Raw genomic sequence first — 24,322 nt, 5'->3', positions numbered from 1 at the left:
GTGTACATTACTGGATAGTGTTATGGGAAACATACCGCATTTTCTATCCGGCTCGTGTAACTTTGGGACTTGGCGGACGACAGGTCTCTGAAATCGTCTGTAAAATCTTCCAAGATTCTAAGACTCATTTTTTTGTTTTTAGCTGTTCGTTGAAAGGAACAAAGATAACATTTAAAAAGTAAGTGCAAATAGAATTGAAAAATATATTTCTAAAGCTCAATTAGGTACAGGAAGGTGCAGGAAGCTTTAAAGGGCATGTAAAGGCAAAAAAATAAAATCCCACTTTTACTTTCTTTAATGAAAAAGAAACCTATCTCCAATATACTTTGATTAAAAAATGTGTACCGTTTTTATAAGAAACCTGACTGTATGCAGTAAAATTCTTCCTTCATTTACTGCTGTGGATAGGAATTGTCAGACGGTCCCTAACTGCTCTGCAGGGAAACAATCATACTTAAGAACAGCAGGGGGAGCCCCGCCTTACTTCCCAGCCATGCAGAACTCAAGCAGCTTTGTTTATGACGATCCCTAAGCAGCCCAGACCACACTGAGCATGTGCACAGTCTTAGTCTTGCAAAGATGTTTAACAAAGTTACAAGATGGTGACCCCCTGTAGCCAACTTTGAAAGCATAAATTATTTATTTGATTAGACTTGTGGTGCAGTAAGTTCATGTTTATATTTAGTATACAAAATACAGCATTTCTAGCCTTATTCTATTTTAGACTTTACATGCCCTTTAATGTAAGAGAAGCCAAGAACTCACAATTAGCTGCAACAATCCAGTTAAGTTTTACCAGTTTACTTCTTGGGACGTCTATAAGCTCCTTTGAGCTAGCTGATGCAAACCACTAATAGTCAACCTGGAACTCATAGGTCAAGTAAGCTCAGGCCTCCCTTGTGTCTTCATCACACCTGGCTTCTCTGTATAGTTATTGTTTGAGCTATCCTCTAAGATGCATTACAAAAGGTTGAATATTACTAAATTCCTGCCCAACAATGGTGGTTGCAGCTTTAAATAACAGCATAACATGGCAATGCAAAAGGATGTGAGAGCTCAGCATTGAGACGGCCACCTTCGTCATGACATCACACCTTTGTCCTTTTGGAAAAACATGGAAATACTGAGCTCTTGAACTGAAGAAGCTGCTCAGATTAGTAGTGAAACTTCTTCAATGATTATTCAGCAAATCCAGTTAATCTAGATTTGCTTCTACTAGATAAAGCATGGACATATTTAGCAACATGTCCACAACAGCAAGAATGCAGGTATTGCGTGAAGCATTTATAATTTCATAAAATATTTGGTGGCTGGTATTGGACTAGCCCCCCTATGGCCCACCAGAGGACCTGACATTCAGGGCCTACATTTGGATGCCTAAAACATACATACAACATGCTAAACTATATTGGTGCCATGTGACTCTGGTGGGGATGAAAGAGCTGATGGAAACTGTCCTGCACTGAGGCTCCTCTGGCCTTGGGCCAAACACGGCATTCCCGGGTATCATGGCAGACCATTCAGATTCTATTGGGCTCTTTCCTAAGAGAATGTCATAACATACCTATGTGTGTGCATATCACATGTAATGACAAGCTCCATTGTTCTTACCTGTCGTAACCTGACAATATGCTCCTGTTGGAGGTGTTTGATTTATGCAGGTACACCGAGAACTGGATCCCACACAAGGTGTATAAGTGTGACATACATCACCAGACCACGTGTAACCATTTTCACAGGAGCACTGGGACGTTGATCCACTTAGACTGCATACTGGTAAATACAAAATCGCAAGCAAATATAGGATTAGAACACGACTTGATATGCCTAGAACAATGCAACCATTCTTGTATTTCTCATTGTGTGTATTTATTTTACTCAGGTTTGTAACTTGTAGGTGCACCTGGAGGGATCTAAACTGTTCCAAAGCCAGGCTGGCTATATAAGTCAACTATCTCTAATAGCAGCAGAACAAATAAGTGCATTGTGTAAGGGTACTTAAATGGGCATCGCTAGGGCTGTCTAGGATATTTTGATATGGTCAGATGTTGTATTTAACATCATACTGGGTGGAAAAGCTTTGAACTTGAAACTACCCAATGCCCATGAATCATGACTTACCTGTTGTTACACTTATTGCTGATATGTTGGCAGTCATGGAATCGTCTAGAGCAATGGGATATGACAAGCTCTGTATGAATAATTTGAGATCATCCAGGAGTGAGGCATTTGGGAAACTGAGTTCAATGTCAACCATGTATTGAGAAACAGAAGTATCAACTGCAATACAAAAATCCAAAGTACAGGTTACAATTCAGGATTTTTATTGTTATCATCCTTTACTATATGGAGCAAACACATTAGCACAGCCCTTTACTATGATATTACAATGATAATGACACAAAAACCTGTGTAGCTGAATGGCAACTTCAGTCTGCTGGAACTCTAGAGGACACTACCAGAAGGTGGTGCTGCAGTTCCATTCTATAGAGACACGTGCTTGAATGACGTGAAAGAATGCACTGAATGTTTGCATCGCGCTACTAATAAATATGCAGAAGGCTTGAAATTGTAAATTGCATTTGAGTGGACTGAGTTTACATTTAATGGGACCTAACAGACATAAAGTAGGACTGCCCAACTGTCTATGAAGATTTTCTTTCATCCAGATCATAATATACAGTATCTAGTAGAGTTAAGTCTAATGCAACTGGACCAGGGGCATAACTACAGAGGAAACATCCCCTGCAGCTGCAAGGGGGCCCAGGAGGTATAGGGGGCCCAATGCAGTCCAAATAAAGAGCAATTTCAACATATATTGGTAAAACAGGACAACCTCTGGACATTTTGAGGGCCCTAGAATTAATTAGCTGTAGGCCACAGTAACATCTAGTTATGCAACTCAGCTGGACTTTCTGAGTTTTCCTGAAAACGTTTTAACCCACATCTGAGTGGCTTCTTTAGTTCAACTATGGTAGGGGATTTCCTGGTGGTTAAACTCTTAAGCTGTTACTGTCACTAAAATTTCTCTTTTCAAAATATTAATCTACATTCTGAGGGTTATTTACTAAACTCCGAATGCAAAAATCACAAAAAAATTGTGATTTTTTAAAATAAAATATGACTTCTAAAAAAATCACGAATTTTTCGGAATTTATTAAACCCCGAGGATGGAAAAGTCTGGATCTGAAAATCCGGCATCTCACCTGCCGAGGTTGCATATAAGTGAATGGGAAAAGTCCCAATGATTTTTTGATGTGCGCTGGGTTTCGGGCCAATACCCAAAGTTTTTGGAGTTTTTGGGTGGAAATGACGCAAATTTTCTGGAAAATGAAATAATAAATAAGCGTTTGTAGCAGAAAATATTGGGATAAATTTGGACTTTGATAAATAACCCCCTAAAAGTTGCCTATGGGTCATGTTGATCGTTTTTCACTGATAGTTCTAATTTTGTAATTGCTACTTGAAGTTCCCAAACCTGACTGTTTTGCCTAACCTGACTGTCTCTTCTCAGCCTGTCAGTTTCTAATGCTAATGGACTCCTGCTGCACAAATATGGCAGCCCCCTCATACAGGAACAGGGTAGTAAAAAAGGTAATGTAAAAGCATCACAAAACAAATACTTTTATGGCAACAGTATATAGCAATAGCATTCAAAAGTTTTATGGCAACAGTATATAGCAATAGCATTCAAAAGTAATGTTATGACGTCGGCTCCAATAATATTGTTTCCATTGAAGTTATTTAGTTATGTGCAAACTGAAAATCACAGAGGTGTGAAAGTGTGATTCCCACCACCCTCTGGAAGATTTGAGATAGCATCTCAAAGGAAATATGAAAACTTGTGGATACCCAGACTGGACCTTTGTCAAAACAAAGGTGCACAGCAGATGAAGCAACATAGTAATTCCATGTGTGGCTGGAACATCAGAATTTTCAACAAACTTTGCTTTCCTGTGTTTTTCAAACCAAGCAACATTCTGAGACAGAAGTTGGTACACCCAAAATACTCAACATCAAAGCACATGCAAAGTAATATGGTTGATGCTTTTCAGTGTAGTAAAGAGTGCATGGATCTATACATACTGTAGGGGAGACTAAACAACCACTCAGCAAGAGAATGGCTCAACATAGGAGGTCTAACTCCTCAGGACAAGAAGGAAAAAGAACAGCAATGTGCTTATTATGAACCGAGAAGACAGATAGTTTGAAAGAGTTGTAATTGAGGCCATTAATGCCAAAATGGAACAACCATGTCTGAAACAGACGAGGGGGCACAACAACATTCGAAAAGAGCACATTTTAATGACATATTGGGCTCTATACTCAGGCCCGGATTTGTGGAAAGGCCACCTAGGCCTGGGACTAGGGCGGCAGGACTTTAGTGGGGCGGCATGCTGTCCAACCACACCCACATTGGTTTAAAAACACTGGAGATATAATAATTTTTTTCCCATGCACCAATCCCCATTGCTCTGGTCCAGATGATGAAAATTTGCTCTGGTCCAGATGATGAAAATTTGCATGAATAAAGGGGAGGGGACATGGGCGATGAACGGCAGTGGGCCCAGGGGCGCCCACTATGTAAATCCGGCCCTGTCTATACTTGGTGCACCTTTAATGGTGTTTGTTGACCTTGAAATGCACTACTATACTACTTTAGTTTCCTTATTATGTAAATACCCGACAACCAACAATGCTCACACGCTCTCTGATACACAAACAACTTTCACACTGAGTTTGGCATGTAGAATTCACACAAGCAACTCCATCTACATGGTGACCGTCTCCTACAAAAACCCACCCATGGCAACAGCCATAAGATAGCGTACTCACAGTTCTGGATCAACCACTTAGTTTAAAGGCTTACAAATACACCAGGACAGTAACCCTATTACCCTACAAATACAAAAGGACAGTAACCCTATTACCCCAGTCTAACACATAGTCAGATCTGACAGTTGCCTTTTAAACTTCACATTTATCCCTACCCAACAGCCACAGTAAGAACACAGAGCTGTTGGGCTATCTGGACACTGCATATTCCTGGAACTATTAAAAAGTGAACACACAATACACATCTATTACAACTCACTAGGAGCTGAAGGCAGTAGGCATAGGAACATAATATCAGTCCAGAAAAGCCAAAAACAAGCATGACTCAAACACATTAAGCTGTGATCGAGGAGGGGGAGAGGCAAGAGTAACCATGAACCATCAGGTACCCAGACAAGGGGGAGAGTGATGAACAGCAATCCACTTAAAATGGAAAGATAAGTTGCGTATATCTTATCTTCAAAGCGGTTTACGTACAATCCTCATTAAAGTATACAATATTTTCTACCTTCGTGGATGGAAATTCTTGGGTAGAATGGAATGTTCCACTGGGGATCCAGTAATGCAGATATTTCATAGTAACAGCCCATTCCCCCCAACACCATCCTGCTTTTCTATACAAAAACTTTAGCATGGTTGCAGCCCATAACCAGAAAAGAGGTAGCTCATTTAAAGGTAGAGCTATGGTCTGCAACATACTGAAGGAAGACGACAGAATGTTCTGTCTGTAAAACATTTAAGAATTATTTGTGCATTCACTTACATTGGGGTGAGGAATTTGGATGATCCTTGGCGGCTTATGCGAAAGTTATGTCTCAGCATTGTGCCAGCCAGAAGGGGATGTTTTTAGCAACACGTGAAATGAGTCTCTTTGCGCTTTTATTTTTAACTTCACTAAATGCTTTAGATGAAATTAAAAGTGTTTAAGCAAATTAAAACTTGTTTAGCAGGAGATGTCACGGAACACTTTAGGGTTAGTTTATCAAACAGAGAAAGTAGACCTCCAGGGAAAAGTTCACCTTCACTCTCTATATAGTTTAATACAGACCGGATTTATCTAAAGGTTGATAAGTTTCTAAATATGCCATTAAATATCCCATACAGGTGAATAAACAAAGGTGAATATTCCCTCTAGTGAACTATGTTGAAAACTCTATAAAAACTTGCCTTTTTATGTTATAGAGTCAAACACTAGTTGTTTGGCAGGTTATAGGCCTTGGACAAATATTGACAGCATACAGGGGCTGATTGTTCCTGTCAACCATATTTAAGGGGTACGTTTACCTTAGAATTAACTAGCAATAAACATAATACGCATTCATGGTTTCCATTGAAATTTTTTCTTTTGTATCTCTTTTATTACTTAACTTTCCAATCAGGCCTCTCCTATTTATCTTCCAATCTCTTATTCAACCCACTGCCTGGTTGTCAGGGTAGGTGGGATCCTTGCAACCAGATCATTTATATTCCAAACAGTAAAGTTAAACTAAAATAATTTCAAATTCTCATGGTTAAAAATTTCAAGAGTACAAAGAGTAAAATACATGAGGGGTTGGCAGGAGGTGGCAAGTACAGTAGATGCCCATGAGATTCCATGACCTAATTGTAAGCACTTAACAACACAATCATAATCACATTATACTTTTTCAAACAGTTAGCCATGGTCAGAGTGGAGCTGATATTTAGGGGGTTATTTACTAAACTCTGAATGCAAAAATCACGAAAAATTTGTGATTTTTTTTATATAAAATCAGACTTTTAAAAAAATCACGATTTTTTCGGAATTTATTAAACCCCGAGGATGAATCTAAAACCTGTTGCGGTTGCCTCTAAGTCAATGGGAGAAGTCTCAATGATTTGTTGATGTGCGATGGGTTTCGTGCAATACCCTGAAGTTTTCGGATTTTTTAATGCAAATCAAATTTTTGGGAAAGTGTAATAATAAATAAGCGCAAAAAACCCGAGTGGATTTCATTGGAGTTTATAGCAGAAAATATTGAGATAAATTCGGACTTTGATAAAAAAAAAAACCTTAGTATAGTACCTGCAAGATAGCACAAGAATGCCATTACTTCTTTAGTAGACAAAGAATATTTTGGGAAATTTAGACATTTTTCAATACCACATACTCCTAAAGATACAGTAACTGCACACTGAGGACATTTTTCCAACTTAAAAAAAATGAAGCGCTATGGGCAACAAAGTAATTTGTACAAAATATCTACAATTGTAGAGTAGAGATTAATCTTACATTTAAGTATATTTAGTTTCAAAAATTATACTCCAAAGGGTTCTCTTCAAAGTTAAAAACCAATAGTTTTATTAAATACAAAATTTTAAAAAGTAGGCATACAGACCCATTATGGGGAGGCCCATAATATACCTTCATATCTTCATATACCTTCATATCAAGAAATAACTTGTATTATTGTCCACAACTCATAAAACATTGCCAGAACTTTCTCATGTATTGAGTCCCAGACCTCTCAATTTAATTTGATTTCTTATCTTCATGAAAAATGCATAAAACAAACACAAGCGGCAGAAGTGCGCGACTTTGTCATGTTTATTTAATACTTATATTTTTCTTATCATCATTTGCTCAGCACGATAATCAAACAAAAAGAGCTAGCAACAGTCAATATTAACAGATCCTACTTTCAATCCTATCTGATCATGTATGACCCATAAAACATCAACAAAAAGCTGCCAAGTAACCGCTATATAATAGCCAAATACATATGTTTTGTATCATATCAATAATTATTGCTACAAGGTACCTGCTTGGAAGGTAAAGGCTGTTACAACTGCATTAAAGGGCATGTAAAGTCTAAAATAGAATAAGGCTAGAAATGCTGTATTTTGTATACTAAATATAAACATGAACTTACTGCACCACAAGCCTAATCAAACAAATGATTTATGCTTTCAAAGTTGGCTACAGGGGGTCACCATCTTGTAACTTTGTTAAACATCTTTGCAAGACTAAGACTGTGCACATGCTCAGTGTGGTCTGGGCTGCTTAGGGATCGTCATAAACAAAGCTGCTTGAGTTCTGCATGGCTGGGAAGTAAGGCGGGGCTCCCCCTGCTGTACATAAGTATGATTGTTTCCCTGCAGAGCAGTTAGGGACCGTCTGACAATTCCTATCCACAGCAGTAAATGAAGGGAGAATTTCACTGCACACAGTCAGGTTTCTTATAAAAACAGTACACATTTTTTAATTAAAGTATATTGGAGATAGGTTTCTTTTTCATTAAAGAAAGTAAAAATTGGATTTTTTTTTTTTGCCTTTACATGCCCTTTAAATGAAAGTACATTTTAGTTTTGTGGTGCCAGATAATATTGAATAAACTCATTGTTCACTTTCTGGTCTTGTCTTATGAAAGAGGCATAAAAATAAATCCTCTCTTCACAGGAGATATCCATGGGAAAACAGTGGCCTTGTTGTATTGATAACGACTAAAAATCACAAATCACATCAATTTACCAACAACATTTCTGGGTGAAATTTTCCAAATCCAAATTCAATTATCATTTTATTCTATAAATATATCTATAAAAGTTTAAAATTACGTAAGAAATTAAAACTCTTTTTAAGGAAACTTTAACGTCCCTGATTTTTAATCTTGAATATGTTGTAGGTTACGTTTTACCTTGTCTCCTATATACACACACTTTTTTTTTTTTAAAAAAGAAATTGTAATGTCTAATGCACTCCTAAAGGCTTTCTGGGCCAGCCATGTTATGTTTGGGTTGGACCCCCATACAAATATCAGATGCTTTTTAATGGATAACTGTAATAAATATCAGATGCTTTTTAATGGATAACTGTTTAATTCCCAAGTATGTCGCTGGCCAGAAAAGATTCAGTTGAATTCCCATGTCAAATTCTAGGACATTCTTCATATAATTGTGAAAGAACGAGACTTCCCACTGGCAGATTCACAGCATAAACCCAAATTTGTAGGGTTAGAGAACATGACAGTTTTTGGGCTGGAAGCCCTTTCCCATCCTATAAAAATGCTATGTGCTAATACCTTAAATAATAATTTTTTGTAGCAAATGTGAAGCACTGTCCTTTCAGTTATTATGGCTTATATCTATGTTTTGACAGTGAATGGTTTAAATGTCCCCAGAAAGAACTATACATAAAGGGGCAGATTTATCAAGGGTAGAATTTCGAAGTTGAAAATACTTCGAAATTCGACCATCGAACTGAATTACTTCGACTTCGAATATCGAAGTCGAAGTTTTTTTTCATCGAATTTGGCCATTTGCGGTCGAAGTAAAATCGTTCGATCGAATGATTAAATCCTTCGAATCGAAGGATTTCAGCGATCGATCGAAAGATTTTTCTTCGACTTCAAAAAACTTAGATAACTGCTCTAGAAGGTCCCCATAGGATAACATAGCACTTCGGCAGGTTTAATTTGGCAAAGTATTGAAGTCGAAGTTTTTTTTAAAGAGACAGTACTTTGATTATCGAGTGGTCGAATATTCAAACTATTTTCCTTCTAATCAAATTCATAGTATCCTATTCGATGGTCAAAGTATCCAAAAAATTACTTAGAATTTCAATGTTTTTACTTCGAAAATTCCCTCAAATTCACTTCAACCCTTGACAAATCTGTCCCAAAGGGTCCTGTTTACTAACATTGGAATTTCTATTTTTTTTCACGAATCAATTTTTTTCTCTAAAATTCGAGATTTATAAAGTGCAAATACCATGAAAAACTCTAATACAAAATTTGGTCAAGTAAAAGCAGTTAAGGTCCTATAGAAGTCAATGGGAGCTGCACTGATCCTATTGGACCATTTTTAACCAATCAGAATTTTACAGTTTTTCTGTTTTGTTTCCATTAGTAATTGTCCGTGGTTTTCATTTTTTTTTTCTGGATCATTTTTTAAAATGTGTTTTTTGCTCTGATCTTTTAATAACTTTTCATGGCATTCATAATTTTAGAGAAAATGTGTGGTTTCAGAAACCTCTAAAATTAGAATTTTGTAAAATGGGTCTCTATGTGTCTTAAACCTTAATTACTGTAGGACTCTTATTAGTTGTTTCCAGTCAGCCAACATATACATCCCAGAAATAACCTTTTCTTCCCATTTGGATTATCGACAACAGGATAACGTGTTTTACAGAAGAGGGTAAATGAGCCAGGTTCTTAAAATGAAAACAAATTCATGGTAAACCATCTCACACTCAACACCACCATGTCAGGGAGAATTGGTTTGTATTCTTAAACAGTCTCAGACAGTGAGCCGTAGAGGTTCAGTGAAAAGTTAGGATGTGCATAAAGATGGAATAAATGCAAAAACACAATGGAATGATTAGTTTTTTGTGAAGATAGCTTCATGATGCAAAGATAAAAAGTACAAAAAAATACTTTCGTAGAAAAAAATTCCACCCAACAATCATACAATCTAACACGTCGCATCAAATGTATTTGAAATGAAAATTACCGTATTTATAATCAGGTTAACAATCCTAAAATAGGCTGTCAGGCATAGACCATGAAGTATAGTGTACACAAAAAATTCCGTCCCAGCATAGTTCTATGTATAGAGAGAGGAGAAAGCAAATTACTTACCCCACCCTTACCCCCTAAAGCCTTTTGCTTCCTGAATTTTTAACTGATATAGCCATGTGAGTTTTATATGTTGGTGGAAAAATAAAGACAAGGTGAAACTTTGGGGCAAATTCACTAAAGGACGAATCGCCTAACGCTAGCGTTAATTCTCTAGCGTAGCACATTTTCGTTAATTTGCCGATTCACTAACGGACACTGGCATAAATTCGCTAGTGTTACTTCGCACCCTTACGCCTGGCGAATTTGCGCAACTGACGTAACTACGCAAATTCACTGATACGTGCATTTTTCTGAACGTTACCTTTTACGCCAGACTTCCTTCGCCACCTCAGACCAGGCGAAGTGCAATAGAGTAGATAGGGATTGCTTCAAAAAAAGTTTAAAAAATTTCTGTCCCAAAAAACGCCGGCGGTTTTTCTTTTTTTATGGGTGATAGGCTGAAAAAGATCGAGATTTTTTTTGGGGCTCCCCTCCTTCCCCCCTACATTTCCTAACTCATGGCAACTTAACTATACAGTGGGCACATGTGTAGGGCAAAATAAACATTTTATTTGATGTTTTGAAGGTTTCCCAGGCTTGTGTAGTGATGCTACATATTCCTCCTTTGTAACTTCAATTTGGCGCCGTATGCAAATTAACCATCGCTAGCGTAACTTCGCTTTGCTTGGTGAATTAACGCTAGTGCAACTTCAAACCTTACGCTTCCCCTGAGCGCAACTTCGGATTTTAGTGAATTTGCGTAGCGCTGGCAAAAATACGCCTGGTGAAGTGCAGCGAGGCGGATGCTTGCGCAACTGCAAATCTTAGTGAATTTGCCCCCTAGCCTTACAATAGACAAATATTTCACAGTCATCAATGCAATCTAGGGGTTCTATTTACTAAGATCTGGGAACATTGCCTCTGCTAATGCAGACAGATCCCATAAAGAGATGAATAGTTCCGTTATCCGGAAACCCATTATCTAGAAAGCTCGGAATTACATATACAGGTATGGGACCTGTTATCCAGAATGCTCGGGACCTGGGGTCTTCCGGATAACGGATCTTTCCGTAATTTGGGTCTTCATGCCTTAAGTCTAATAGAAATTCATGTAAATATTAAATAAACCCAATAGGCTGGTTTTGCTTCCAATAAGGATTAATTATATCTTAGTTGGGATCAAGTACAAGTTACTGTTTTATTATTACACAGAAAAAGGAAATCATTTTTGAAAAATTTGGATTATTTGGATAAAATGGAGTCTTTGGGAGACAGCCATTCTGTAATTTGGAGCTTTCTGGATATCGGGTTTCCAGATAAGCGATCCTATACCTGTATTGTCAGACTTCCTGGATTCTTCAGGAAGTTTTTTCTCTCGGTGTTTTCACCCTTTCTTTACTTGTCCTTTTTGTTTTTATCGCTTGAGCCCTAACCACTTTCCCAATTAATGACATCTCTCCTAAACTCTGAAATATTTGAATATTTATATTAGTATCTCCTCTCTCCCGTCTCTCTTCCAAGTTTTGTTTGTTAAGGTTTTGAAGCCTTTATTGATACTCTTTGTAACTTAGACCTGGTACCAATGTTCCCTCTAGTTCCATCTCGGCTGTGTGCACAAAATAAATCTTTTTTTTTGCTGGAACTATTTTTGCATGTTTTAGTTGTCTGAAATAATTTTAGTAACAAATAAATGTTATTCAGAGCACCTAAAGGTCACAGAGATTACCTAAACGAAACACCAGTAGAAGCAGAGCTGCCGTTTCTATTGTCAGGACTAAGCATTCCTAGGAAACAGACGGCTAAATTTGGTGTTTGAGATTCTTTGAATAATCTCTTAAACAAATACCTGATGCTCAAGGCAGAGGAGCGACTGTTCCATTGTGAAACATTTATGTTGCCACTGCGTTCAGAAATAACCTGTTGTGTAATGGCTGTAGATTCACCATCCAGGGACCTACATGCATGGTCGCCTAATTCTATTTGCAATAGACAAACTAATGTTGAGGTCAAGGAGTTGCAGATCAATGAATCGTATTGCCTCCTGAAAGAAATATCATTATTCTTTAGGTTGATTCAAAAGTGGTGGAGAATTTGGGTGTCTACCATAGAAGCGGGTGAACTTGAAGGTGCAACTTGAGAATTAAAAAACATCATCTACTGCATAGATAAGGGTATCCCAAATGTAGGCTACCAGTGAATGATAGGCATTGTAGACTGGTAATAGGTAGAGGGATAGGAAGTTAAAAAAAATCTGCTTATTAGAAATAATTATGCATTGTAAAGCTATTGAATATGAATTTTCAAGAGGTGTATTTGAAACTATTAGAAAAACCCCTCTGCCATAACGTTGCACCTTAAAAACTTCACTAGAAGTTCAGGTTTCCAAGAGATAATGGGTAACTAGGCATTTCAACTGACCAGTCTGCACAACCATTTACCCCCACTGAGGTTAGTGGCTTCAGTGAATGATAAGGCAATGGAAATGAGACACCAAATTAATACCAGGGCCTGGGATATTCCAGAAAACATGGGACTTGTGGTCTCCAAGCCCAATGAATGTGTCCTGGCCACAGTAAACTGAAATGACTTCAGTGCAACACACATTCTGCTACACAAGAACTGAAAAGTCCATCTGGTTTTCTAGAATTTACTGCTCACACTGGCCAGTCAAAGGTTCCATTATCCCTGACATGACCACTTGACTTCAACAAAATAGTCTAGTTCCGCCGAATTCAAACAGGCCAAGGTATTTCACATATGTGTGTCCATAATCTGCTCGGCACGCTACTCAAGATTCAAGAACATGTGAAAAGAATTAGCAGTGGAACTATACTAGGTAATGCTGAAAAAGCAGACAAGCACTAGAAACAGGGAATAGTCACAGTTGCAAGAGTCTATTTTTGGCAATGATAACAACTGTGTGGTGCACCCAACTGGGTTGTAAATGCAGTCTTTAAACTATTCTCTGACTCTGTTTTTCAAGCAAACAGAATTTTTGTAGGAATTTATTTGGGTCCAATTGCTTCTCCCTGGTACATTTATCCCTGTACAGTTTGGGCATTTTTAAGCACTGGCCATTTAACCTTTGAAGAGCTGCATACAAAGACTGGAAAAGAGCAGACACCTAGGGGCTGATTCACTATGGGTCGAATATAGAGGGTTAATTAACCCTCGATATTCGACTAGGAATTGAAATCCTTCGACTTCGAATATCGAAGTCGAAGGATTTAGCGCAAATCCTGCGATCGTACGATCGAAGGATTATTCCTTCGATCGAACGATTAAATCCTTCGAAACGAACGATTCGAAGGATTTTAATCCAACGATCGAAGGAATATCCTTCGATCAAAAAAACTTAGGCAAGCCTATGGGGACCTTCCCCATAGGCTAACATTGACTTCGGTAGCTTTTATCTGCCAAACTAGGGGGTCGAAGTTTTTTTTAAAGAGACAGTACTTCAACTATCGAATGGTCGAATAGTCGAACGATTTTTACTTCGAATCCTTCGATTCGAAGTTGTAGTCGTAGTCGAAGGTCGTAGTATCCCATTCGATGGTCGAAGTAGCCCAAAAAATACTTCGAAATTCGAAGTTTTTTTACTTCGAATCCTTCACTCGAATTAAGTGAATCGGCCCCCTAATCACATAATCATAGTAGGGCAAAATATAAGCAATTTAGAACTAAAAGACAGACACGGACCAGACCTTGAATCAAATTCGAGAAAATAAGACAAACAAATGAACTTCAAGTCACAACGAGGACCAAGAAGCGAGGAACAGGGTTAGGAGAGGACAGACAGAACATAAGGAAGAAAGGCAAAAAGTAGACTGCCAAGGCATAAGGATGGTAACTCAACACAGGACAAAAAAATAAAAATAAAATCCAGAAATACCTGTCAAGAGGCAAAGATTCAACCACAATAATTTGGCACAAAAAGTGGTTGGTTTATGCAGACGAGCCAATAGACTCATCATGTGCGCGAGAGGAAGGTCAGGCAGTCTCTTAAGATCACATTGCTGCACTGAGCAGATCAGCAAACAATCCTTCTGATATTTGTACAGATGGGGTGAGTCACGGGGCCCTCGTTGTTTGCTTTGGTTTCTGTACTACCTGTCAGAATGAGGTCTATCAACGTCTTTTGACATTGAGTTTTTCAATTATTATTACTGACTACTGTACTTCCATTCCAGCAATGCAGCAAGAAGCTTTTCTTATGCATTTTCCCTCTTGAAAGAAAGGAATGCAATTCTATATGTTGTATATTATACAGTATGTGCTGAGCTCAGCCCTCTAAATGTAAGTACAGAAAGTGTATTCTGAAAAGCTCAATGTACAAAGAAGCTTGAAAAGAGTGTTTAGGTAGGAGACTCATCTCATCTGAATGAAAACCAATTCCCACATTCCCCTGGGAATCCATGAAAGAAAACTCAGTTTAGCTCCTGAAATTTAGGAATGCTCTATAGCAGTGGTCCCCAACCAGTGGCTCATGAGTAACATGTTGCTCTCCAACTCCTTGAAAGTTGCTCCCAGTGGCCTCAAAGCAGGGGCTTATTTTTGAATTCCAGGCTTGGAGGCAAGTTTTGGAGGCATAAAAGCCAGATATACTGTCAAACAGAGTCTCCTGTTGGCTGCCAGTCTACATAGGGGCTACCAATAGCCAATCACAGCTCATAAAAAAAGTTGGGGACCCCTGCTCTATAGCAATGACTGTTGTTTGATGGTTTAAGCCTCCCATGATGGGCCAAACCTAATTCAGGGCCTCCCTGAGCTCATGACAAAGTTACACATATACGAAACACAGCACGTTCTATGTACAGTTTAGTGAATCAGCCACAGCCTCTTACCAAATATAATGAATCTTTTACTTATGGATGTACCGCCATCCCAAATATCAGCTTATCGATGTGAAAAAGGAGAGCACTTCAATGCAGATTAACTGCTTGTGATTTTCATTTATTGCAAACTGCTATACACGCATAACAGTTTGCAATAAATGAAAATCACAAGCAGTTAATCTGCATTGAAGTGCTCTCCTTTTTCTCATCGATAAACACAGCACGTTATCAATAATCCCAAGAATATTCATAAGAGCAAATAAGCTTATTCAAATCCAAATTTTATCCTAAATGACCATGTAGTTGGTCTTTCTGTGGTATCTAGAAGAACAAATAGACCAAATCTCACCCATCAATGGCCTTCAGATTGTGGCTCTTAAGGGGGTATCCCCATAGTTTGAGAAATGTTGCCTATAGTCTATACAGTATAGCTCAACCACTGTATTTTATAGCAACTTCCTAAACTGTGCTTTAAAGTCCAGTTAGTGAGAATCAGCCTCTAGTAAATTTTATGAAAATGTAAATTTAAAAAGCAAAATGGATTAATTTCTTCATAATCTAACTGTTTAGGTTTATACTGTATGTACCATGTGTATTGGTCCAAATCAGTTTCATGCTTGTGGTCACCTTTTAGTTTTAATTTTTATGCATTGGTATTTACAGTGTTACATTATTTCCATTTTTAAACTCTACCCTCAATTTATGTATCTTGTTATAAACCATTACAAGGGATATAGTGCTGTTTGTTCTACTACTGAGACTGACATAATATCATTTTTGATTACAGTTCTTGAAAGAACAGTAACACCAAAAAATTAAAGTGTTTTAAAGTATCGAAAAGATCATGTACTGTTGCCCTGCACTGGTAAAACTGATGTATTTGCTTCAGAAACACTACTATAGTTTATATAAACAAGCTGCTGTGTTGCCATGAGATACATTATCATAATGAAGATAGATGATAGATAGATAGATAGATAGATAGATAGATAGATAGATAGATAGATAGATAGATAGATAGATAGATAGATAGATAAATTATCATAATAAGGATAGAGATAGACCGATAGACAGATGATAGATAGAGATAAATAGATAGATAGATAGACAGATAGACAGACAGACGGACGGACGGACGGACAGACGGACGGACAGACAGACAGACAGACAGACACACAGACAGACAGACAGACAGATAGATAGAAAGAGAGAGAGACAGACAGACAGACAGACAGACAGATAGATAGATAGATAGATAGATAGATAGATAGATAGACAGACAGATAGAGAGACAGATAGATGGATAGATAGATAGATAAAGTATCTTAATGAGGATAGAGATAGACAGATAGACAGACTAATGTGCCATATATACAGATATGCCCAGCCGCATGCCTTGATTTGCCATCACAACACAATTAAAATTGCTGGAATAAAAGGCAGGGTTACCAGACACTGTTCGCTTTGTATTCCGAAGTCGCCCGAAGTTGCCTCACGAGGAAACTTCAGGCGACTTCGGAATACGAAGTGACGCGTGTGCCATGTCGCAGGCAATTTATCATTTTAGCCGGCACAAGACAGAAGTAAGGCATTTGGTCACCGCAAAGACGAGGCGATTAGTTGCCAGGCGACTAAATCTCCCCAAATCGCCCAGTGTGACCTTACCCTTAAGGGTCAGGGCACACGCTCATATTCGGGGAGACAAATCTCCTCTTCTTCGGGGTGACTATTCTCCCCAAACTGCCTCCCGTTGGGTAGTATGTAAATCGCCGGCGGGATGGCACTCGGAGCTGCCTCACGAGGAAACTTCGGAAAACCTAAACCTAAATCAGTTGCAAGATTAAATTATTGATTTTTTTTTTTTGCACTGAGTTTTGTTGAAGTCACATGTTAGTCCCGGAGTCTGGACCATGTAATATTCATTAAAATATTCAGGTTTCAATTCACCAGCACTTGTGCAACTGCAGTATGGGATCCATTATCCGGAAACCCATTATCTCGGAAGTTTGAAATTACATATACAGGTATGGGACCTGTTATCCATAATGCTCGAGACCTGGGGGTTTTCCAGATAATGGATCTTTCCATAATTTGGATCTTCATATATTCCGTCTACTGAAAAATCATTTAAGGATTAAATAAACCCAATAGGCTGGTTTTGCTTCCAATGAGGATTAATTATATCTTGGTTGGGATCAAGTACAATATAATGTTTTATTATTACAGAGAAAAAGGAAATCATTTTGGAAAATTTGAATTATTTGGCTAAAATGGAGTCTATGGGGGACAGCCTTTCTGTAATTCGGAGCTTTCTGGATAACTCCATTTTATCAAAATAATCTACATTTTTAAAAATGATTACCTTTTTCTCTGTAATAATAAAACAGTACAGGTATGGGATCCATTATCCGGACACCCGTTATCCAGAAAGCTCAGCGTTACGGAAGGGGCATCTCCCATAGACCTTATTGGAAGCAAAACCAGCCTATTGGGTTTATTTAATGTTTCCATGTTTTCTAGGAGACTTAAGGTATGAAGATCCAAATTAAGGAAAGATCTGTTAAACCTTAGGTCCCAACCCTTCTGGATACAGGTATACCTTGTACTTGATCCCAACTAAGATAAAATTAATCCTTATTGGAGGCAGAACCAACCTATTGGGTTTATTTAACATTTACATGATTTTCTAGAAGACTTAAGGTATGAAGTAAATAAAGGAAAGATCTGTTATCCAGAAAACCTCAGGTCCCAACCATTCTGGATAACAGAACCTATACCTGTACGTGATCCAAACTAAGATATAATTAATCCTTATTGGAAGCAAAACCAGCCTATTGGCTTTATTTCATGTTTACGTGATTTTCCAGGAGAATTAAGGTATGAAGATCCAAATTATAGAAAGATCCATTACCCAGAAAACCCCAGGTCCTGAGCATTCTGGATAACAGGTCTCATACCTGTATCTCTCTTGCACACCTATTGCCTACAAGACAGCAAATCTCACAAACCAAAATTTTTATGAACAAATAAAACACTGTAGATTCTACAGAGAGATGAAAACCCACCTATCACCCAAAGAAATGTATTTTAATGGCACAAATTTATTATAAATCTGTTTCTCTTACCGGCTCGTTTCTTTCTGGAGAGGACGTTTCCCAAAGGCTCCGAGACATCTTGACTCCTGAAACCCTGAGGGTAAGAAATAATAGAAATGTAAAGAGACAGAAGGCAAATGTACATTCCCCTCTGTTCTTTCATTCCCAGCCTGTTACAATATTTAAAATTCTTCCTATTGTCAAAGAAGAAGGATGAGTCGAATGAGTGCAGGTATGTTAATGACCTCATTAATTATCACTTCTCTCTTAAAATGGGTGTAACCCAGCAACACAATGTTACCAAAAGGGAACACTATCAGCACAGATCACCCTACTCTTTAACCCCACCCTATAATTACCCACATTGAAAAAAAATAATAATAATGGCATTTTTATTTACTTTTTTTGTTTGTCAGTTGTTTATATCAATAAATAACAACAAACACATCGAAGAATGGAAATTCAAAACCCCAACAAATGTTGGGACTGTAAAAAAATTTTTTTTAAGATGGGGTCAGTGACCCCCCCCATTTGAAAGCTGACAAGAGTCACAAGAACAATGACAATAGTTCTAAAACGATACAAAATAAATTGACCAACGGAAAAACTGCTTAGAATGGGCCATTCTATAATATAATAAAAGTTTACTTAAAGGTGAATCACCCCTTTACAAGTGTTCCTATTCACAGTGGTACAGGTATAGGATCCCTTATCCGGAAACCCGATATCCAGAAAGCTCCGAATCAAGGAATGGCTGTCTCCCATAGACTCCATTTTATCCAAATAATCCAAATCTTTAAAAATTATTTCCTTTTTCTCTGTAATAATGAAACAGTCGCTTGTACTTGATCCCAACTAAGATATAATTAATCCTTATTGGAGGCAAAACCAGCCTATTGGGTTTATTTAATGTTTAAATGAATTTCTAGTAGACTTAAGGCATGACGACCCAAATTATGGAAAGATCCGTTATCCAGTAAACCCCAGGTCCCGAGCATTCTGGATAACAGGTCCCATACCTGTATTAAGAAAACTTTGAGCAGCTAAAAGATGAGGTTAAAATGGTACAGGTATGGGATCTGTTATCCGTAAACCCAGAAAGCTCTGAAACATGGAAATACCGTCTCCCTTAATAGACTCCATTTTATCCAAATAAGCCAAATTTTTTATATGATTTTCTAGTAGACTTAAGGTATGAAGATCCAAATAACAGAAACATCCCTTATCCAGAAAACCCCAGCTAACGAGCATTCTGGATAATAGGTTGCATACCTGTATCTGTTTTAAATTAAAAAAGCTTGAGCGCCAATGAAGATCTGGACTTCCATGAAGGTTCAGTGCCCTAATCAGTTTAGATATAAGAATAGCCCCTCTGGGTTTTTGGAGGCCAGGCAAGAGATACCCACTGTTCATTATCATTATTACTGTTGGCTGATTTCATTTTGGCCAGAAAACAGATATATAAAACATTGCAGAGGGGTCAAAGATGAAGCAATGGGGGAATTTAATAAAATTGCAATGGAATGAAAGACAGAACAGCCAAGAAAGGCTGTGAGTCTGTGAGAATAGAAGAAGAAATAAATTAGCCTTAAAGGAGAAGGAAAGCTCCAAGACAGTATATTGCCAACAGATTAGCCACAATCGTGCAAGCTAGAATGCTATATTTATTCTGCAGAATGCTTTACCATACCTGAGTAAACAACTCTAGATACTGTCTCTGTTTGTTTAGGATAGAAGCTGCCATTTTAGCTTGGTGTGACATCACTTCCTGCCTGAGGCTCTCACTGCTTACCAGGGCCGGAACTAGGGGTAGGCAGAGTAGGCACGTGCCTAGGGCGCAAAGCTGAGGGGGCGCCAGGCACGTACCTGCGTCAGGTCCTTTGTCTCCCTGACTGGCGCCGGTAATTTGTTTGCAATGCGATTGCGCGCCGGCGCGGAATTTCGCGCATGCGCGCCGGCGCATAGTTTCACGCATGCGCGATTGAGCGCACACAAAGCCGGCGCCATGCCCGGCCAGGTTGCCTAGGGCGCCTGGCCGGGTTGGCCCGGCTCTGCTGCTCACTTACAGCTCTGAGCTCAGATTACAGCAGGGTTGGGAGGAGGGAGGGAGAGAGGAGCAAACTGAGCATGCTCAAGCCCAAGCCCTGGAGGTTTAAGCTGAAAACAGGAAGTCTGATACAGAAGCCCATGAGTACACAATAGAAGGAAAGAAATGTGGTGTTTCTTTTGACAGAGGACTCAGAGCAGCATTACTTTGAGGGTTTACTGGTGTATTTATTTAGACCTTTCTGATAAAGCTTACTTAATTTTCCTTCTCCTTTAAGATAGCATTTGTGTATAAGGGCAGAGACACACGCTCAGAATGTAACTCACCGGCAGGAAGGCACTTGGAGCAATTCGTTTTCCGAAGTCGCCCGAAGTTGCCTCACTCGGTAACTTCAGGCAACTTAAAATGAAAATGAAGCGCTCCGAGTGCCATCCCGCCAGCGATTTACATTCTAGCCAGCGGGAAGGCAGGGGAAGGCAGTTTGGGGAGATTAGTTGCGCCGAAGAAGAGGAGATTTGTCGCTGGGTGACTAATCTCCCCGAATCTGAGCGTGTGTCTCTGCCCTTAATGATAAGTGGGATATGAAAGCACAAGAGGTTGTTCATGTGGGTTTAAAAGAGGCAGAAAATTAGGGGCAGTTGGCAACTATGCTTAAGCCCTTCAGTTTTCTGCCAAACGATTGCACTGAAATAATGTTTCCTTTCCTTTGCGACCTGGGGCTTTGCGGATAACGGATCTTTCCATACTTTATGTCTACTAAAAAAACGATTTAAACAGTTAGAGGCACATTTACTAAGCTCGAGTGAAGGATTTGAATATAAAAAACATTGAATAGGCTACTACGAACTACGACTCCGGCTCGAATGATTCGAATAAGAAATTGTTTCACTATTCGACCATTCGATAGTCGAAGAACTGTCTCTTTAAAAAAACCTTCAACTACATACTTCAGTAGTTTAAACCTACCGAGGTACAATGTTAGCCTATGGGGACCTTCCCCATCACTTTCCTAAGCTTTTTTGATTGAAGAAAAATCCTTCGATCGATTGATTAAAATCCTTCAAATAATTTGATTCGAAGGATTTTAATGATTTTTACTTTGATCAATTAATCAAAGTATTTGCGCTAAATCCTTCGAATTCGATATTCGAAGGATTTAACTTCGAGGGTTGAATTTGAGGGTTAATTAACCCTCGATATTCGACCCTTGATAAATGTGCCCCTAAAATTCAGTAGAATTTTTTTCCTCCAATAAGGATTAATTATATCTTAGTTGGGATCAAGTAAAAAAATACTGTTTTATTATCACGGAGAAAAAGGAAATAATGTTTAAAATTTGAATTATTTGATTAAAATGAAAGGCGGCTAGCGATGAGCAAATTTTTTCACAAGCTATGGGTTCATGGCGAAATGTCACCATCTGTAAATTTTTTTTGCAAAAATTCACTGCTGAAAAATGTGCCTCATAAGTAGCCATAAGAAAAAATGCCCATTGACTTCAACGCATTTGAACAAAAAAAGTCGCAGAGACTAAAAAAGGTGACAAGAAAAAACTCCCATTTATTGCATTTGGAGCAACAAAAATTGTTACGTGTAAAAAAAAAAAAAAAAGTGACGCCCATTGACTTCACAATGAGTTTCGCATTTTTTTTTGGGACAGATTTGCACATCACTTGAGATGGCCTTCTGTTTTTTGGAGCTTCTGGATAATGGGTTTCTGGATAACGGATCCTATACCTGTACCATATATTCAGGCATGTAAACAAATAACTGCACCTTTATTACACCTTTATTAGAGCTCGCTAGTTGAAAGTTGCCTTTCTATTACGAATATCTGAAAAACTGATAAAGAGCAAACAGTATCCCATATGCAAATACATATAACTATTACTCTACTTTCTTCAGATTTACACTACAGGTATAGGATCCGTTATCCCGAAACCTGTTATCCAGAAAGCTCTGAATTATAGGAAGGCTGTCTCACATTTTATCCAAATAATTATTTTTCCCTGTAATAATAAAACAGTAGCTTGTACTTGATTACAACTAAGATATAATTATTCCTTATTGGAAGCAAAACCAGCCTATTGGGTTTATTTAATATTTACATGATTTTCTAGTAGACATAAGGTATGAAGATCCAAATTACCGAAAGATCTGTTATCTGGAAAACCCCAGGTCCGAGCATTGTGGATAACCTGTACTAGCATTGTTAAACTAAACCTGCATGGAGTTATAATCAATTATCAACACTCCACCACTACTCAAGACTTATTCCAGCAAGACGAGAGTGCTCCCTATAATAATATATTCATAATGTGCAGAAATCTAAACACGTCGGTTTTACTGATAACCACATATTAAGGAATAAAATAAACCCTATCCCTTTGGATGAATCATGGAGGCATGAGGGGCCCCTAAGGATAGTTGGTTGCCACTGGATACAATGTTTGTGCACATCCCTGGAACTGTCCAGAGTCTATAAATTCATTCTGTAGGTCGGGTCAGACAAGGCAATGTTTATATCCGCCCTGGATGAGCATGTGCTTATGGGGTGTTGATGAAAATGGAAAGAAGTAGAAGTCATGTATGGAATGTCTTGCATAGAAACCAGATCCGCTCACAGTGAATAGTATAGTATAAACTATATCAGACTTCTGTATTTGGATAGAAAATATTTGTTGTGCAACATTAAAAGCTGTGGATACTTCCTCCCTAGTTTTGCTTGCTTCCAAAATTTGGTTGCAAATGTATTATTATTAAGTTCTCTGGGAGGACATTTGTAAATGTCTATAGATTTAGGGGCAGATTTATCAACAAAAAAGCATTGCATCTTGTTTTAAAGGAGAAGGAAAATTTTCTTCCACTTGGGGATGCCAAATGTTAGGCACCCCCAAGTGATTGTATTGACTTACCTGAAACCCCGGGCCAGTGCTCCTATCAGCAGAAAACTGCACCAGCCCGGGGTTATTCCAGTGAGCACCATGGAGTGATCCTCTTCCGGCTTCTTCTGTCTTCACGCGGCTGCCTATGAGCAGTAGATCGAAAAGCCGAAGTTTAACTAAAAAGTCGGCTATTTCGTTCTACTGCGCATGTGTCTGCCCCGGGAAATTTGAAGAAAGAAGGAGCCGGAAGAGAATTTCTCTGTGGTGCTCACTGGTATAACCACAGGCCGGTGCAGTTTTCTGCTGATAGGAGCACTGGCCCAGGGTTTCAGGTAAGTCAATACAATCATTTGTGGTTGCCTAACATTTGGCACCCCAAGTGGAAGAAGACTTTCCTTCTCCTTTAAGCTGCATTTTTTCTACTGAGGTGTTATTTGTGCCCTTAAGGTGGCCATACACAATAAGATCCGCTCATTTGGCGAAGTTGCCAACAAGCTGATCTTAAATTGATATGCCCAACAAAGGCAAGGCGATATTGGGTTAATCCTATGCAAAAGAAATAGGCATGGACCAGCCGTAGGACCACATGAACTAGCTGATCAAACCTGCCCGATTTTTGGCCTGTTGTCGATCGTGGAGACCCGTTGGAAGGCCCTACACATGAGCAGATAAGCTGCCTAATAGTTCTGAAGGACCGATATCTGCATCTTTAATCTGTCCGTGTATGGCCACCTTAAGATGAAGGTCTGGGGCATGTGCACCCACACCCACTGTCACTCATGGTGAGTAGATTTCTACAAATGGGGGTCTCTTGTTCTTCATCTTTGCAGATTTATCAAAGTGTGAAATCAGAGCTCACTACAGAAATAGTCGCCCGCTTTCTATTCATTCCAATGGGATTTTTTAGAAACATATTTCAGTGGGTAAAAACTACGCTTCTTAAAACCCCATAGGGATGATTAGCAAGTGGGTGGCTTTTTTTAATGGTGAGCTCTAATTTCACACTTTCATAAATGTGCTTTTTGGAAAAATAAAAATAATGCCTTCA

General features: G+C 38.5%; 1 protein-coding gene across 2 annotated transcripts in view; it reads right to left on the bottom strand.

Moving 5' to 3' along the window:
• adgrf1.L (adhesion G protein-coupled receptor F1 L homeolog) overlaps nucleotides 1-24,322 on the bottom strand; it is a 115,579-nt gene that overhangs the window by 23,987 nt on the left and 67,270 nt on the right. For both annotated transcript variants that reach the window (XM_041563584.1, XM_018264059.2), the window contains exons 3-6: nucleotides 18,373-18,436; nucleotides 2,122-2,280; nucleotides 1,612-1,773; nucleotides 36-142 (exon numbers count right to left, since the gene is read on the bottom strand). In XM_041563584.1, coding sequence (XP_041419518.1) covers nucleotides 36-142; nucleotides 1,612-1,773; nucleotides 2,122-2,280; nucleotides 18,373-18,436 — 492 coding nt within the window. The remainder of the gene's footprint in view (nucleotides 1-35; nucleotides 143-1,611; nucleotides 1,774-2,121; nucleotides 2,281-18,372; nucleotides 18,437-24,322) is intronic.

The sequence above is a fragment of the Xenopus laevis genome, chromosome 5L (assembly GCF_017654675.1).
Source record: "Xenopus laevis strain J_2021 chromosome 5L, Xenopus_laevis_v10.1, whole genome shotgun sequence".
In the NCBI taxonomy this organism is placed as follows: domain Eukaryota; kingdom Metazoa; phylum Chordata; class Amphibia; order Anura; family Pipidae; genus Xenopus; species Xenopus laevis.
Note: the sequence above shows the minus strand (reverse complement) of the source record. Positions and strands in the feature narration are given on the sequence as shown.